Source organism: Nicotiana sylvestris, chromosome 10 (assembly GCF_000393655.2).
Source record: "Nicotiana sylvestris chromosome 10, ASM39365v2, whole genome shotgun sequence".
Taxonomy (NCBI): domain Eukaryota; kingdom Viridiplantae; phylum Streptophyta; class Magnoliopsida; order Solanales; family Solanaceae; genus Nicotiana; species Nicotiana sylvestris.
In genome coordinates this window covers 73571076-73590165 of record NC_091066.1, presented here as the reverse complement: position 1 = coordinate 73590165, position 19090 = coordinate 73571076, and the positions used below count along the sequence as shown (strand labels likewise).

General features: G+C 40.4%; 1 protein-coding gene across 1 annotated transcript; it reads left to right on the top strand.

Moving 5' to 3' along the window:
• The first annotated feature begins 9578 nt into the window (after window positions 1–9578).
• LOC138879517 (uncharacterized) lies at window positions 9579–10589 on the top strand. The gene is made up of 2 exons (XM_070159134.1): window positions 9579–9889; window positions 10037–10589. The coding sequence occupies exons 1-2, from the start codon at window positions 9579–9581 to the stop codon at window positions 10587–10589; spliced, it is 864 nt and encodes a 287-aa protein (XP_070015235.1).
• The last annotated feature ends 8501 nt before the right edge of the window (window positions 10590–19090 follow it).

The window sequence follows — 19090 nt, the reverse complement described above, 5'->3', positions numbered from 1 at the left end:
TTCCTTTTAACGGGTTTAATCAATTGTCCGCTTCTTTAATGAGTTTCAAACACTGCCTTAATTTACTACCGCTAGAAAACATGTCTATAGGACCTCAAGTATCCGATTAAAACTGTTCGATGTTTTATTGCATCAATGTAGATATCATGCTCTTAGGACATCACTGTTATGCGTTTAGGCAAGCCTATAGGGCGATTTAAATTCCGCAACTCTGAAACTGTGCTATGTTATTTAAAACTGTCTAGATTTAACATGTTTAAATCAGTAGGCAAGCTAAATAGGATTTTGACACTTTGTCCTAAGTCAATACTGCATAATCCATGCTCACCTAGATATCATGTTCTAGGATTTTCTCTTAAATACCTGACTGTTGTTTGAAGACGTGCATTTACTTGTTATATTTGTGGAGGTAACTGTGGGCCTTTAACTTGTTCCCTTTAGATCTAGTTCTAACTGTTTTTGATTGACGCCTAGACTTTTATCCTTTAAAACCTTAGGAAGGTCTAGAACTGTCCAAACGTAGAGGTCCTAAAATACCTCCAGGGCCACGAGGAAGGGATGGGTAGTGCATGCATAAGACATTTTTTAGGTTATTAGGACGCTTTAGGCTATGACCAGGGGGGGGGGAATTGGGTAGTAAGGATATGATGACTAAGCGCTAATCTCACGTGTAGCCCCTCATTGAGGAGTTTTTACCGGGCATTGTGTGGGGTGATCCTGTAGGCTAACCAACCTAGGACCCCTTTTCCCAATTCCCGATGTTTAAACTTTACTTTTTATATGCAACTTGTTCAAATTCTTTGTTTTATTATTTGGGTCATGCAATGTCCAACATGATTTTATTTGCAATTATATGTTTCAACTACTTATTTGTTAAAGGACTAATTCGTAAGTATAAGTTCGGCCGAGACCCACCATTGTGGACCGTGAGGGGTGCCTAACACCTTCCCCTCAAGGTTATTTCGAGCCCTTACCCTAAATCTCTGGTATTGCAAACTAGTCTAAGAGTTAATCGCTCTAGGTGACCTAACACACCATAATCTATTAGGTGGCGACTCTTCAAATACCCAAATCTCAAAAGGGAATGAGTTATTACCACCATGAACATCGGAACCCGGATTTTTCTCCGTGGAGGAAAAAAGGGGGCACGACAGCATGGCGACTCTGCTGGGGATACCTTTAGGCTCTTACCATAACGAACGTATCTTTGATGAATTAGTCCAAGCATGCTTTATCCAGTACCTTTTTCCTTTATTTGAATTGAACTGCCTATGTTCTTTTAAGCCTTTATGATTCTTTATTCCTGAAACTGACTTGTCTCTTTGTTTTCTTTTCCATAACTGTCTTTCAATTATTTAAATACCGCATTTATTTATTTCTATGTGAAAATACTTGACTACATGCTATTAATTGCTGCATAAATCATGCTCCACATCATATTCCACTCGTTCGTATCAAATCCTATAGCAACGCTTGATGAGTGGTTGCGCTCTTCATATTTATTACCCTTTAAAATTCGAAAAGGCTTATTTGCGGTAAAACTAGTCAATCAGCGGTATAGTCGACGGTTCCGTGCCTTTCCACATCAAGTTGTGTGATTGAGCGTATTAGTCTAAAACCCCATAGTAACCTTACTCTGATCAAAATTGTGCATGCATCATGGTCAAACCTAGTCGGGTTAATTATGTTGTCCACATAATGATCCTTTAAGATGAGCCTTATCCAAAGTCCACTGGGGTTTCCATAATCCCAACGGACACAACCACGTTCTATGTATTAATTTGGAGAACTAAATGCCAATATGCTGATCCTGAATGTATAAATAGTCGAGTCTGGCGGGGGAGAAAGGCCTAACCCTTTTGTTTTGCAGAAAATAAGGCACGAGGTCCCCAGATTCGGTATGGTTAGCAACATTCTGCCATTGCTTCTAGATTAGTGGGAGGACCTTTCCTCAAGTGACAAAAAACATGTAAGAAAGCACATGGATAACATGCCTTCCCTGTTAGACATTGAGCCAAACAACAAGCTGATCGAGGCTGCCACTTTGTTCTGGGACAGTGAGAGGTTTGTCTTTCGTTTCAACGACATAGAAATGACACCACTTCTAGAAGAAATTGGAGGGCTTGCGGGATTGACTTGGGATAGTCCCGAGTTATTGGTACCGGAGAACCGCACCGGTAAAGGGTTCTTAAAGATGATGGGGTTGAAGAAGAATGCTAACCTGGTATGCCTGAAGGAGTCTTACGTACCCTTCGAATATCTGTATGAGTGGTATGGCCATAGCAAGTCCTATTGTACCTACCATGATGAGATCTCTCTCACTTCTCTGGGACACATCCACCGTAGAGTGTTCGTGTTCATTGTATGTTTCTTGGGCCTGAGAGTATTCCCAATGAAAAGGGAAAGAATCCACACTAGGCTGGCCATGGTCGCCAAGACTTTGATGGAAGGGATCAATGGATAGACATAAACTATAGTCCCCATGATCATAGCAGGCTTCTATAGGGCTATGGAGTGTTGTCAAAGAGGGGTCAAGCATTTTGAGGGTTGTAACTTGTTGTTGTAGTTGTGGTTGTTAGAACATTTTTAAAAGGGTCACTACCGCTAAGAATTTCCGCAAAGGGCTTGGAACGACCATATTGCCTTCCGTCACCCCAAGCGGATGACTTATATTCTAGACAGATTTGCTCAGCCAGAAAGTGCCAAAGAATGGGTAGAGTTCTTCGACAATCTGACCGATGAACAGGTGTAGTGGATGTTTGAATGGTTCCCAACAGACGAATTCATTATCAAATCTAGGGACGCTCCACACCTAGTGTTGATTGGGTTGAGAGGGATATACCCTTATGCCCCTATCTAAGTTATAAGGAAAGCAAGCAGGAAACAAGTTGTACCAAGGGTTGCCAAGATGAGTCATTTCAGGGTAGACTTTCAAGACGACAACGTCCCTTACAAGTGCCAAGCTCAGCATATGTGGCACTGCAAAATCACTGTGGAAAAGGACACCGTTGAGCCAGACAGGTAACATGTAGGGTGTGAGCCTCTCTACCCAATATGGTTGGAGGACAATCTAAAACGAATGGTGATGCCAGGAGCCGATCGAGGGAATAGGATCATATACGAAGAAGCTGAAGCTCAAGTCAAATATAACAGGCTGCGCAAGAGGTTCCACGACTCTGAGAATGAGCATCAGGAAATACATAAAAGGAATGTGAGGTTGATTGAAGAATGGAAAGAGATGGCAGTCACTTCTAACAGGAAACTGGAATATCTAGAGCGGGGAATAGTGGAGCCGGAAAGTAAAGTCATAAAGAGGATCGAGGATTGCTAGAATACTGAAGGAGGATATCTGGCCAGAGCCTACTTGCTGTTGGATCTGCACGAGTTGGGGACCTATATGATGGAGTCAGGAAGATTGAATCTGAGAAATGTCCTTCTAGGACCAAATAAGCTAGATTTATTTGCTTTTCTAAAATGTAATAAGACCAAGTGCCAGTAGTGACATATTTTTCTATTATCTTAGTGTCGTTTTGGGATTCATATATTTTTACATTATGAATTGAAGCATTTATTGGCATCTAAAGTTCTCCAAATTTATTTGTCGCTAGGCCTACCTCGGGCACAACGAGACTCCCAAATTAAGATACGAATTTACATTTTTGCAATATATGTTTAAATACTGCAAACATTTCAGAATCCTCACTGACTTGTTACCTTTTTGTTTTCCTTATTTTTAATTATTCCTACCCCCTTAGGTTGGTTCACTCATACTGGCCTCATCAGTGTATCATACCAGATCTAGAGGCCCTCCACCTCCTCCTCCTCCAAGCATTACAAAAGGTAGATGAAAAGCAAAAATGGACGACTTAAGTGGTATCTGAAAGGAGAATGTTGAGAACGCAGAAACTTTAGATGGACGGAGTACTTCGGCACCAAATGACCTAGTCTTGAGACTGGAACAAAAGATACTGGAATTGTAAGGAGAACTTGAGCAGGTTCTCAACTTTGCAAACTTGTCACTCACCCCGAATGTCCTCGACATCAACTAACAGAACACAAAGAACCCAACACCTCCCCAAAACACACAAAACCTACATCCACAAAATCCTCCCGCACCAAATCAATATGCAAATCCACCCCAAAATCTCAATCCATTACCGACTCCACCACAACATCACAATCAACCAATTCAGTACCCACCAACCACCACTTACCACACTCCCCAAAACACACCACAACCCATTCCCGATCCCCAAAACTCCACCAATGACCATCATTACACCCAAGTCCCTAGTACCCATCAAAGCAACCCTATATATGTGGAAACTATGCCATACTCTATCCAACCAATCTCCTATACACCAGAATCTTCTGAGAAGGACCTGCTCATTAAAAACATGGCTGAAGAACTCAAGAAGTTTTCAGGGTGTTGAAGGCGACAAGGGAATAGAAGGTTTAAACTATGAAGACCTATGCATACAGCCAGATGTAGAACTGCCAGAGGGGTACAAACCTCCAAAGTTTGAGATGTTTGACGGTACTGGTGATCCTAGGGTTCATTTGAGGACTTACTGTGATAAGCTTGTTGGAGTCGGGAAAGACAAAAAGATCCGAGTGAAACTCTTTATTAGGAGTCTTACTAGGGATGCTTTATCCTGGTATATTAGCCAAGATCCCAAGAAATGGTCCAATTGGGTAAGTATGGCGTCAGATTTCATGAACTGGTTCCAGTTCAATACAGAGAATGCACTTGATGTTTTCTACATCCAGAATCTTAAGAAGAAACCCACTGAGACTTTCCGTGAGTATGCTACTCGTTGGAGGTCAGAAGCGGCCAATGTCAGGCCATCTTTGGACGAGGAACAGGTGAACAAATTCTTTGTCAAAGCACAGGATTCACAATATTATGAAAGGTTGATAGTTATCGAAAATCATAAATTCTATGATATCATCAAGCTTGGAGAAAGAATCGAGGAAGGAATCAAGAGTAGGATGGTAACAAATTTTGAGGCACTACAGTCTACAAATAAGGCATTAAATCAAGTGGAATATCGAAGAAGAGAGATGTTGGGGCAGTAATGGTGGCCCAGGGCCCAAAATCTCCACTTATCTATCAAACACCTCCACCCATATATCAAATACCTCCACCCACATATCAAACACCTACGCCCACATACCAAGCATCACCGCCTATATATCAGCCTTCATCTCCTAGATATTCCCAACCAGCCACTGTCCATCACTCCTATAACTCCCAACCATCCCATTTCTAATCACCTCTAACTCGTCAAAACATTCTAAGACCAAGACCCAACTTTGACTGCAAGCCACCTAGACAATACACCACCATTGCTAAGCCCATCGACTAGTTGTATGAAAGGTTGAAAGCCGTGGGTTACGCCACTCCTGTTCCCGCTGTGGCATTAGAAAACCTATCCCAATGGGTTAATCCGAACAAAACTTGTGCGTAACATTTCGGTATGAAGGGGCACACCACTGCTGAGTGCCGAACATTGAAGATAAGATCCAGATGCTAATTAACAACAAGGTCATATAGGCAAAGGAAGCTGCACCTAATGTCCACAACAACCCCCTCCCTGATCATAGAGGTGGTGGAGTACAAGTGATAGAGGCGAAAGAAGAGTGGGACCCTGAGGGGTCGATTGGGCTTATTCGAGAATGTGATGACTTTAAAGTTGCAGTTTTCACACTTACTCCTATCGTGGTACATACTTAATCACCAATCGAGGTTAAGGTAACTGCATCAGTTCCATTCGAGGTAGAGGTGGCTCCGCCTGCAGCCACCCCCGCTCCATTTGAAGTAGAAGTGGTCACACCTTTCACTGTGACAGTATCAATCACACCTCCATTCAACTTAAATGCAATACCCTAGGATTATGTTGCCGAGGCTCGGTGAAAAGGGAAGGCCAAGGTAGAGGAATCTGATGCTGCTCAAGGAATGATTAGGACTGGAAGGGTCTATACACCTGAACATTTGGGAGGTTCAAGTAAGGATGCCACTACTAGGCAGCCTATCATTGAGATAGGGCCGGATGATCTGTTGAGGAAAGTACAAGCAAAGGAGTATTCCGTCGTTGACCATCTGAACAAAACCCTAGCTCAGATATCTATCCTGTCATTGTTGTAAAATTCAGAGGTGTATAAGAATGCTTTAATGAAAGTGCTGAGCGAAGCTTATGTACCCAATAACATCACTGGCAGAGAAATGGCCAACATGGTAGGGCAAGTATTAGAAAGTCATAAAATCATTTTCCACGAAGATGAGCTGCCGCCTGAGGGGTTGAATCACAATCAAGCATTGCATATTATAGTGCAGTTTGAAGACAAATTCATTACCAGGGTCTTGGTTGACGGAGGTTCAAGCCTAAATATTTGTCCGTTGGACACTCTGAAAAGGTTGGACAAAGGTTTTCATGAAATACGGGTAGGAAGCATGAACATGAAAGCTTTCGATGGGTCCCAAAGGGCCACAATTGAGGAAATCAACCTTTGCTTGCAGATGGGGCCGACTTGGTCGATGTAGAGTTTCAGGTGCTTGACATACTAGCCTCATATAATCTTCTGTTGGGCCGACCATGGATCCATTCTGTTGGAGCTGTGCCTTCCACACTACATCAAGCTATGAAGTTTGAATGGAATCGTCAAGAGGTGATCATTCACGGAGATGGGAGTAACCCCATTTACACTAGTCAAACCATCCTAACTATTGGACATAGAAGAAGGCTAGGAGGGGAAACCTATCATCACATTGAATGGGTCAATGCCGTCGATAAGGATAAATGGTGGAGTGGTAAAATAGAAAGTATACTAGCTTGGTCTGGATATGAACCAAGCAAAGGGTTGGGAAAGAACCTCCAAGGTATCACTAAACCGATACAGCTGAAAAATCATGGTACCACCTTTGGGCTCGGATACCAGTACATATGGCAGGAGTATAGAAATTGGTTGCCTCCATGGTGTAGACCGTACTACCCTCTCAAGCAACCAGTGCCACGCTTGGAACAAGCTTCTCACCAAGCTGATACGATATGGGGGACTACAGAAGAGAAAGCACTAGCTGGGCTGAAGAATTTGTTCTTGGAGGATGAGGACATGGACTGCAGTGCCATAATTGAGGAGGAGGAGGAAGATGGCCTCACTATTCGGACCGTAAAGAAGGGAGCTGCTCTCAAAAACTGGACCGCCACACCATCCCGAGCCCGCTGAATCCTTGGGTAGCTCGGCAAAATTTACTTCTATAGCTATTCTAGGCATTTAAGATTTCCAGTAATTTTGTTTTAAGATTTACTTGTTTCAAAATAAATGCTCGATTCATCGAGCCGTACTTGTCCGGATGATTTTTCGGTTTTAATCAAATACATTTGCTCTTTATTATTCATCACTATTTTTTTACACTTTTTCTTTTCTACAATGTTATTATTACTTTTCCTAATGAACCAACATAACATGAGAATAGTGATTCAGATAAATAAGATGAGATACCCGAGGAAATTGTCAGGGAGGTTGAAAATTTTGAGAATAAGCCTAAGTCCAATCTGGACGAAACCGAAGCAGTAAATTTGGGAGACGCCGAGACCGTCAAGGAGACTCGCATCAGCATTTACTTGTCACCGAAAGAGAAGGAAGAGTACGTTCTGTTCCTAAAAGATTATGAGGAAATTTTTGCACGGTCATATGATGACATGACCGGCTTGAGCACATCTATAGTGGCTCACAAATTGCCTACTGATCCCATATGTCCACCAGTCAAGCAGAAACTCAGAAAGTTCAAACCAAATATGAGCTTAAAAATAAAGGAGGAAGTCACCAAGCAGATCAAATCCAAAGTTCTGAAGGTGGTTGAGTACCCAACCTGGTTAGCTAACATTGTGCCAGTTCCGAAGAAGTATGGGAAGGTCAAAGTATGTGTTGACTATCGGGATTTAAATAGAGCAAGTCCCAATGATGACTTCCCACTGCCAAATATACACATCCTGATCGATAATTGCACCAAGCATGAACTCCAATCCTTTGTAGATTGCTTCACGGGTTATCACCAGTTCTGGATGGATGAAGAAGATGTAGAGAATATAGCTTTTATTACGCCTTGGGGTGTATACTGTTACAAGATGATGTCATTCGGTCTGACGAATTCTGGGGCTACTTATATGAGAGCCATGACAACCATCTTCCATGATATGATACACAAGGAGATAGAGGTGTATGTGGATGATGTCATTATCAAATTCAAGAGGGCCGCAGATCAAATAGCGGACTTGAGAAAGTTCTTTGACAAGCTAAGGAGGTACAACTTGAAACTAAACCTTGCAAAATGTGCATTTGGGGTTCCCATAAGAAAATTATTGGGATTCATCATCAGTCATAGAGGGATCGTGCTGGATCCGTCCAAAGTCAAGGCTATTCAGGAGTTACCGCCATTTAGGAGCAAAAAGGACGTGATGAGCTTCCTAGGACATCTCAACTATATCAGTCGATTCATAGCACAGTCCACGGTCATATGTGAACCCATTTTCAAGATGCTGAGGAAAGATGATGAAACAAGCTGGATAGAGGATTGTTAGAAAGCTTTTGACAATATTAAGGAGTACTTGTCCACACCACCAGTTCTGGTCCCGCTAAAACCAGGACGACCTTTGCTACTCTATCTATCTGTATTTGATGGAGCCTCGTATGTGTTTTGGGACAACATGATGAGACAGGGAGAAAGGAGTAGGCCATATACTACTTGAGTAAGAAGTTCACACCTTACGAAGCACGGTACTCTCTACTGGAATGCACTTGCTGTGCTTTGACTTGGACAGCTCAGAAATTGAGGCACTACTTCTTCGCTTACACTACATTCCTCATATCCAGGATGGACCCTCTAAAGTACATATTCCAGAAACCCATGCCGACTGGAAAGTGGCCAAATGGAAGATACTATTAAGTAAGTTTGATATCGTTTACGTAACCCAAAAGGTGGTCAAAGGACAAGCATTGGTAGTCACCTTGATAAAAATTCGGTGGGAGGAGAATACGAACCCTTGAAAACATATTTTCCTGATGAAGAAGTATCATTCGTAGGAGAAGACATTATCGAAACATACGATGGTTGGAGGATGTTCTTTGATGGAGCTGCAAATTTTAGAGGAATAGGTATTGGAGCAATATTGGTATTAGAAATAGGTCAACATTATACAGTATCTACTAAACTCAGATTTCTCTGCACCAACAACATGGCGGAGTATGAAGCCTGCTTACTAGGGCTCAACATAACAGTCGACATGAATATTCACGGGCTGCTGGTAATCGGTGATTCAGATTTGCTTGTGCACCAGGTACAAGGAGAGTGGGCCACTAAGAATTCCAAGATATTGCCATATCTTCACCATATGAAGGAATTGAGAAAGAGGTTCATGAAGATAGAATTCCGACATGCGCCAAGAATTTAGAATGAATTTGCCGATGCGTTGGCCACCTTGTCATCTATGATACAACATCCAGATAGGAATTATATTGATCCCATTCCGGTGAAGATCCATAATTAGTCGACATATTTTGCTCATGTTGAAGAAGAAATGGATGGAAAGCCTTGGTTCTATGACATCAAGGAGTACTTATTGAAGGGACAATATCCGGAGCATGCAAATCACACTCAGAAACATACAGTCCGGAGATTGTCCGATCACTTCTTCCACAGCGGAGGAAACTTGTACAGAAGAACTCCTGATTTGGGTTTACTAAGATGTGTCGACGCAAAGGAAGCTTCTAAGCTACTTGAGGATGTATATGCCGGAACCTGCGGCCCGCACAAGAATGGCTTTGTCTTGGCTAAAAAGATACTCAGGACTGGTTACTTTTGGATGACCATGGAGACGGATTGCATCCAGTATGTCCGCAAATGCTTTCAATGCCAAGTGCATGCCGATATGATAAAAGTACCGCCAAACGAGCTCAATGCAACAAGCTCTCCTTGGCCATTCGCCGCTTGGGGAATGGATGTTATTGGTCCGATTGAGCCCACTACTTCAAATAGACACAGGTTTATTTTGGTAGCCATTGATTACTTCACAAAATGGGTGGAGACTGCATCTTATAAAGCTGTGACCAAGAAAGTCGTCGCAGATTTTGTCAAAGATAGTATTGTTTGCCGATTCGGAGTTCCTGAGTCCAATGTTACTAATAATGCCGCCAATCTCAACAGTGATCTGATGAAAGCTATGTGTGAAACTTTTAAAATCAAGCACAAGAATTCCACAGCCTACCGACCTCATATGAATGGAGTCGTAGAAGCCACCAACAAAAACATCAAGAAGATACTAAGGAAGATGGTAGAGAACCACAAACAATGGCACAAGAAGCTACCTTTTGATTTATTAAGATACCGCACTACAGTTTGCACATCAACAGGTGCAACTCCCTACATGTTGGTTTATGGTACCGAGGCTGTCATCCCAGCCGAAGTAGAAATTTCTTCTTTAAGAATCATACATGAAGCTGAACTTAGCGATGCAGAGTGGATAAGGAGTCGCTATGAACAATTGGACCTCATCGATGGAAAAATGATGAACGCAATATGTCACGGTTAGCTTTACCAGAACAGAATGTCTAGAGCTTTCAACAAAAGGGTCAAACCAAGGAAATTTGCACCAGGTTAGTTGGTGCTGAAGAGGATCTTCTCACATCAAGATGAATCCAAAGGGAAATTCTCTCCCAACTAGAAAGGTCCGTACATGGTTCACAAGGTGCTGAAAGGAGGAGCACTCATACTTGCAGAAATGGATGGAGAAATCTGGCCAAAACCAATCAATTCAGTCGCAATCAAGAGATACTATGCTTAGATTATTTACATTTTCTCATTTGATGTAATTGAACTATGCTTGACTTGATTCCCATTTAAGAGGGGATACGTAGGCATCCTTATGGGTTTAGTCATATCATAATAAAATTTCCACACTCCCCCAAGATCAGAAACTGGGGCAGAATATTGAGGAGGACCGCCAAAATTCCGTAGCAAGTCCAGCCAATGCCATCGCATGCAAGAAAGTCAGAAATTGGTTAAGAAACTAGGGCAGAATTTTGAGAAGGGTCTCAAAATTCCGAAGAAGGTTCAACAAGATCCATTATCCGCAAACGGTTAAAGGATCATCTACTGAACTGGGGAAGAATTTTGAGGAGGACCCTCAAAATTCCAATATAAGAGAGCTGCAATGACTTTGAGATGTATTACAATCACTAGTTCATCAAAATTGCTTGATATATCAATATGCTTCTAAAACAACTCTATTTTTATAAATAATTGCACATTTATGAAAACTCTATTTCCATAACAGTCAGGTGTCACCAGGGGAACTCAAAAAGGCTTTCAGAACTGAGCATAGCAAAGCCAGCCGGCAGAGGCGCGAACCAACCTCCTCCCACAAACTTACAATTTTTCTTTGAACGCAGGCATATTTAACATAGCGATAACATTCGCAGATATGTATACACAAAGTAGAATTCACTATCAATCCAGACATCAGACACTGAATATATCTCCAGCTAAGACATACACTACTCTTATTTACTACTTGCTCTCTGCATGAGGCTAATCCTTGCCTCCACATCTGCATGAGGCTAATCCCTGCCTCTCTATTTGCATGAGGCTAATCCTTGCCTCTATATTTTTATGAGGCTAATCCTTGTGTCCATATTTGCATGAGGCTAATCCTTGCCTCCATATTTGCATGAGGTTAATCCTTGCCTCCCTATTTGCAAGAGGCTAATCCTTGCCTCCGTACCTACATGATGCTAATCCCTATCTCCGTACCTGCATGAGGCTAATCCTTGCCTGCATACTTGCATGAGGCTAATCCTTGCCTCCATATTTACATAAGGCTAATCCCTGCCTCCCTATCTGCATGATGCTAATCCCTACCTCCCTATTTGCATTAGGCTAATACTTTCCTCCCTATTTGCATGAGGTTAATCCTTGCCTCCATACTTGCATGAGGCTAATCCCTGCCTCTATACTTGCATGAGGCTAATAACTGCCTACATACTGGCATGAGGCTAATCCTTGCCTCTATACTTGCATGAGGCTAATCCTTGCCTCCATATTTGCATGAGGCTAATCCTTGCCTTCCCATCTGCATAGGACTAAGCATTGTCCCTCTCTGCACAAATATTGTGCTAGTTCTAATACTATCTATTTGCTTTTCAGTCGGGCTAAGCTCTGCCCTCCATTTCACAAGATTAAGCCTTGTCTTGTTAACATCATATTATTGCATATCATGGGCTAAAATATCGCAATATATCCGAAGGAGTCATAGTCTAAAAGGCATCATCCTCATAGCCGGAAGATATCATGCCATGGCCTGAGGATCCCTCAAATTTGCATATCATTATTCAAAGGCGTCTTGGTTTGGAGGCACCATCTTCATAGCCCGATAACACCATTTCATGGCCTGCGAATCCCTTACTAAACAATTCATAACCCAGGACATTATGGTCTGATAACGTCATCTTTAACCGTCTAAAGACAATCTTCATGGTCCAAAGGGAATCTGCATCATGTTTAAATTTTTGTACAAATACATGTTTGTAGCATCTTTATGTGTAGGCAACCAGCAAGCAACTTCCGTCCTAGCAGGAGCGATTTCGCTCCAGTTCTTTCTACTGCCTTGAACCTAACCACTCACCATAGCCGTTTTTGCATCACATGTTCGTTCTTGCAATAACTTCATCGGTATATTCCGTCGATGAATCCAGAACTACACATGACCTGATTTCATAAGATTAGGGATATGTAGGCAACTCGAAGACTAGAGTGCGGCCTCTGTCTTTCAAAACATCCCGTCTGGTCAAAATTGGACATCATTTCTTCACCCGAAAACTCTTTCATCCTTCTTGGTAAAGAGGGGCAGTTGTTGATACCCAAATTTTTTCCTATATACTCTAATACATACATATATATACTTTCAAAATAACATATATGCATATATAAGCATGCATAAGCATTTTTATAATTTTTTTATAATTTTAAAGGCTTCATATTGATTTATTTCTTCCCGTTTTACTCATAAAATTTCCAATAATTATCCTTCAAATTATTTTTGTGGTAATTTAGCCATCTAAATTCTATATTTATGCCAAAATACTAATTAAATATTTTTAGTACATTTTCTATAATTGTATTTACATTTTTTAGTTAATTTGCGTATATTTGCAATACTAGCCATATTAATGCATAATTACGTTATTAATACATAATTTGGTCTTTTATATTTTTAAAATGTTAAACAACTATTTTTAATCATTTTAGTATGCAATATATTTTTTTGGAAATCATTTTATTATTTTTTATAAATTATATAGTACTGAAAATGTCTATTTAAAATCTAGCCTAATTTCATTTCAATTCAGCCCAATTCCAACCCCTCCCCAATCCCAATTCAGCCCAAATTGGACCCCAAAATTACCCAGCCTAACTTAGGAACACCACCTGACTACCCGGCCAAATCCAGGTCGTTGATCGTTTGATCAACAGGCCAGGTTTTCCCTTTCCTAATTAAACTAACCTATACCCTCCCAAACCTAATTCATTTCACAACCAACCCCGCCGCCCTAAAATCCTATCTACTCTCAAACACTCTCAACCTAAACCCTAATCTCCAAATGCCGATCCCATCTATGGCCATCTCCAGTGACCTCTCACCATCTCTCAGGCCTCCAATGGTTTCTCTCAAGTCATTCTTGCCATATTTAAGGCCCCCAAGGGACCATGGCCATGTCAACTTGCATCTAGGGTACATCTCTCGCTTGTTCTTGGCCATTCCAGTGTGATTTCGAGTGAAATAGTTCTATATTAGCTACGATCTAAGGGTTATTCAGTATGTTTCTTCATCTCTGTATGGTTCTCTTCGAAACCCTAATTTCTTTTCCAAACCTCCTAGATCTGTACAGATCTAAAATGATTTGAGTTTGTTTCTTGTGTGTTTTATAATAGCTTTGAGATTCTTTACAAGAATCGCATGATTTCAAGTGATTTTTCATCTTTTTCTAAAAATAGGGTTTCTGGAATTTCTTTTTAAACTTTGTTTAATGATTCTTTGTGTTTAAACTTCTGATTCTCACACATTTTGACTAATTTTATGAACCTGCTGCTACCCTAGCCCGTTTGTACTAAAAACCTTAATTTTTTGGGGTTCTCCGTTTGGTTTCTGGATGTTGGTACCTCTGATTGTGTTCTTGCCTTGGGTTCTTGTGCCTTCTTATGATTTACTTGTCCTAGTATGCTTCTATTGAAGTTTCTTAGTTAAACCTTTCACTGATATTATGAACTTGTGTTTGTACTAACCATTCATGCAAAACTTGTATGCTTCTCTTTGGATCAGTGTCGTTTAACCATGGGTTTTGTTAATGTTGTGTGAAATCCTGACTATTCATGTTCTACCTCAATTTATATGCTAAGCATGTTGCTTCCTTCATGACTTCCTGAACCTTGATTACTCTGAATCCCTTATTTTCTGGTTTAATTTGACCCCTTTCTATCTAATGTTTGATCCTTACTTCTTTACTAAATTTGTTTAAATTCACCTGCCTTAATTGTTTTTTCTTGCCTTATTTGTATTCCGCTGATGGTTATTGATTTATTTCCTTATTTAAACTGCTGTGCATTTACCCTTAATTGCATGTTCTATACCTAAGCTTTACTTTATTCTTTTCCTTAAATACTGAGTATGTTTTACCGTTGGTTGAGCTGTCCCTTCATTAAGGAAAAATCTTGCTGATTTATGTATGGTTTCCCTGATTTACTACTTAATTGATTTATTACCTTGTTTGTTAGGTTTTTGATTCCTATATAAACCTCCTCTTCTTTTAAGTTCTGGACAACAACCATAACAAGGAACACTAGTTCAAAACTCTCTTTTATATTTAAAGCTTTCTGCTCTTTCTGTCACTTGCTACTTCTATTGAACTAGCCGGCTGTAAGCTAAGGCTAGTTATTGCACTACACTGCTCTATACTTTGTGTCTTACTCTCCTTAACTGGTATGTCTCTAATTAAGTTTTGGAATCCAAACCCTATGTGCTTTTCATTCTTGCATTAGTTCATCAGTTATAGGGGTCAACTTGTATCCTTGCCTACTTCTTTGATCAGCATGTTCAAAGTTTGCATGTTCAATGTATCCTTAGTTCTGCACCCTTTCTTGCTCACTTCTTTCCGTAGCATGTCTAAATTTCTATCCTTTCAATGCATTGCACTCAGCTTACTTCTTACTTAGCATGTCTATATTATATGTTTAAAACCTATTCAAGATAAGCAAGCTATTACTTATGTTCTAAACTATTTACTAAGTCTCCAAGATCCTAATTGTTGTATGCTGTTTGTGACTACATGTCTCTACTATCCCTATCCATGTCCCCTAATGTGATTCTTGTGTGCCATAATCCCTCCATCTCTGTGTAAAGATCTATTGGTGAAGTGTTCTGAATCTGGATATTTCTTATGACTAATTGATTGTCTGCTGTTTGACACTCTTCTCAAACTATCTTCTACCATTATGTTATTCCCTGTTTCTGAAAAAAACTTTCCTACTTCTGAAGTCATCTGTGTACTATTTTCAAAACAAAAATATGTCAAGCACTCTCACACTACTCCTAGAATGTTAGATTCTGCCCCTCTGGCATGTGAACTGCCTTGAGATCCTTGATATTTCTCTGAACTCTGGCATGTTAGAGCCGGCCTTTCCGTATTGCACTTAAATCAGTTATTGTTGAGAAAAAGTCTAGGTGTGAGCCCTGCCCGGGATCCTTAAGGTCCTTAGGGAACTCCGACACACCTAGACGAGATACTGTCTATGGAACCTTGGGCATTTGAGGCTATTGAAGGCTTGGGAAGTCATTTAGGCCTGCTTCAGGCTCCCTATAGCTAACTTCTTCTTTTTCTTTATTTATGTAATTTATTCAGATGACCTGTTGATCACGCCCAACTATGCCTTACAAAAAGGACACACGGACGTTGCAAATATAATCTTAGTATTTAGCCCAGAGTCGAACCCACGAGGACTTAACCTATCAATTAATTCTCGTTAGACTTACTAAATTCCACGAAATCAACTTCTTAAACGTTGTAAATAACAATTAAGGGTATTTCTACTAACTACAAATGAATGTAAATAAGCAACTGACAACTAACTATAATTTAGTTGTAACCAATTAAGAGAAGGTTCTAAGGCTATGATTTTCCTTATTGATGGATTCCCTTCCGGTTATGCTTCACATAGAATCACCAACTCATCTCCATCAATCCTGAGCACTCTTACTACCGTAAATCTCTCCCGAGTAATCAAGATAATCTACTAGACGCACTCTCCCGAGTTACGCTAGCTGGCTTATTTACTACAACTCACTTTAGATTACACCCAAGGCTTCGTTATCCCTAATCCCGCCTTTAAACCCGCAATTATTGATCACTCATATATTTTGGGAGTGGTGTTGTTCAACAATTACCTAAATATGCACTCTCTCCCGAGTTATGCACACTAAATAGGCACAACTAATTGATGATCCTGTCAATTAACTACAACAAGCACGTAGTTGAACAAATAGAGATTAAAATGACAAACTATATTAACATAATCAAGAAGTTCATCCTTCAATAGGTTCCATCAAACCTTAGACTAAATATTTAGCTATTTATACTAGTGTTCATCACAACAATAATCAAATTCATCACAAATCATAAAACAAAAGGAAGAAATTGATGTTGAATTCTCCTTCTTGCCTCTTGCCTCTCCTTTTCTTGCACTAAGCTATGAAAAGTTGCATAATCCCATCTTGGGCGAGCTTGACCTTCTATAGGTTAAGTGAATTTTCCCCCAGACTTCCAAGTTTACCCCTGAAAATTAATATTCCGGAATTGGGCTAGCGCGCCACGCTAGTGGTCACGCTAATGGTCGCGCTAATGCCCAACAATTCTGCCTCTACCATCTGGGCTAGCGCGGTCACGTTAATGGCCGCGCTAGTCCAGGCCTTCATTTTAACTATTCTTTTTCTTGTCTTCTCGCGTACTCAGCTCCTAGGGGTTTTTTTCTTGCTTCAATGTAGCTCCAATCACAGCTTTAAGGCCTCATACAAGCTCCTCACTCCTGCAACGTGTGTCATTCGCAATTAGAGCCCATTTTTCATCATTTAACTATATTATAACATTGAAACATAATTAAGCTAGGGCATAAACAATCGCCAAATTACATAAATCTAACCTATTATCAACACGCCACACTTAAATCATTGCTAGTACTTGAGAAATCCACCACACTCTATAGAGGTTCCTTCACTAAGCATTCTTCCCTAACGCATCACACCAAGAACAAATCACATGAGTTACGCCTAGTAGTGAACAATCTTAGCTTCAAAAGTCAACTCTCACGTGCCGTGCAATATTCATACTTTCTCAAGCTAATCTACACAGAAGTCAAGACTTGCCCTTCCTTCATGAATCACATGCCCTCACATTCACACAAAAGAGTAGTTCCACATATAATGATGTTTAGAACAATTAGTAACTTAGATAGACAAAACTAGCTCACTCTCAAAAAGAACATTCACATGCCACAAAGATGCACCATAGGCTTTCCCGTAGTGTACTATTCTACTAGTCGAGCCCACTCAGTCTAAGATCAATAGGAATTCACTTGATTGTAATGTAGGCTAAGGGAAGGGTATGATATATTTGGATATAGTGACTAACCTCCCTAAGCACTTTTTAGTACAATTACATTAACATTCAAAGCCATACTTATGTCAACCAGGCATCCCACCACTTTTTCTTTTATTTACAACAACCCCATCCATTAGATGCAATTATAACCAACCACCACTTATCGATTACTGCATTTACTCATTTTTTTCAGTGGTGCTTATTCTTTTACTTTTCCAAACACTACACCTTTTCTCTATTTCAACGGTTCCACTCAAAAACCAAACCACCACCCCACACTTTTGCCTTTGCATAATTTCCATACCATTCAAGTGCTTATGGGAGGTAAAAGGGTTCAAACAGCAGGCTATTTAAACAATTGGGTAAGGTTCGCAATATGGTTGCCAAAAAAATAGGCTTATAGGCTCTACGGGGTTAACTAAGATGTAATATAATTAAGTGGGTTTACTTATATGTCTGGCTCAATAAAGAAATGCCTATATCACTTCTAGGATTGAATGAAACTACTATTTCGCTTTGCAAACACACATGGCAAGTTCTAGGCATCAAATATGAAGCATGAAATACAATAAAGCTCACACACACATGACACATGACTCATTCCAGATTGGCTTATCAAGACACTCTCTTCTGAGTATTCAAGTCAGTAACAAACATACAATTTTTAAGGCACTTTAGCGAGAATCAACTACTGAGACTAAGCGTTATACTCTAGTATGTATTTTGTTCAGGTGTATCAACGCTAGAGGCTTAACTTTCGATTTTAGCTCGTAGCCCATTAATCCTAATCTACTAAAAAGAAAACAAAATGAACAAAAACTACCTATACCCGGTTCAAGCTAAACCCTTGGAAAAGAACCGTGGCCCAAAGAAAAACCAAGGGGGGTTACTACACTACCTATAAAAAATCTTTTTGATTTTTTCTCTAGACTTACTTCCCTCAAGAAAATTGTCTAAAGGCTCCGTCATCAGGAAGAGTCTCCATATTTCCTTTTTTTTTTCCGATCGACTTAGTCCCTCAAGAATCCTGCCGAAAGAGATCCATCATCGGGACAAGCCACTTACCTACTTTAAACTAACCTAATGAAACTATTACTCAAACACCGAAAACAATCAACGCAAACAAAGAAACATCAAACAATCAAATTGTACAATTACATATATACATTGATGTATCCCTCACCCCACACTTAAAATGTAGACATGTCCTTATGGCATCAAAATTTAAAGAATAGTGAGGTAAAGGAACTTCCCTGAAGGATCACTCCTGATCAGAGATGGTGTCTGGGTTCACATTGCATGCGCGACCCAGAGCTCTCAGCCAGCATAAGAATTTCTTTTCCGACTTTACCTGCCGCTCAGCCACCGCGTCAACGCGGGCACCTAA

What these genes read in the sequence shown, in the direction of transcription:
- LOC138879517 (XM_070159134.1), top strand. Translation starts at nt 9,579, where the DNA reads ATGGATGGAAAGCCTTGGTTCTATGACATCAAGGAGTACTTATTGAAG. An exon ending in ATGGAGACGGATTGCATCCA is followed by an intron (nt 9,890 to 10,036) that starts GTATGTCCGCAA and finishes TACTTCAAATAG; the next exon opens with ACACAGGTTTATTTTGGTAG.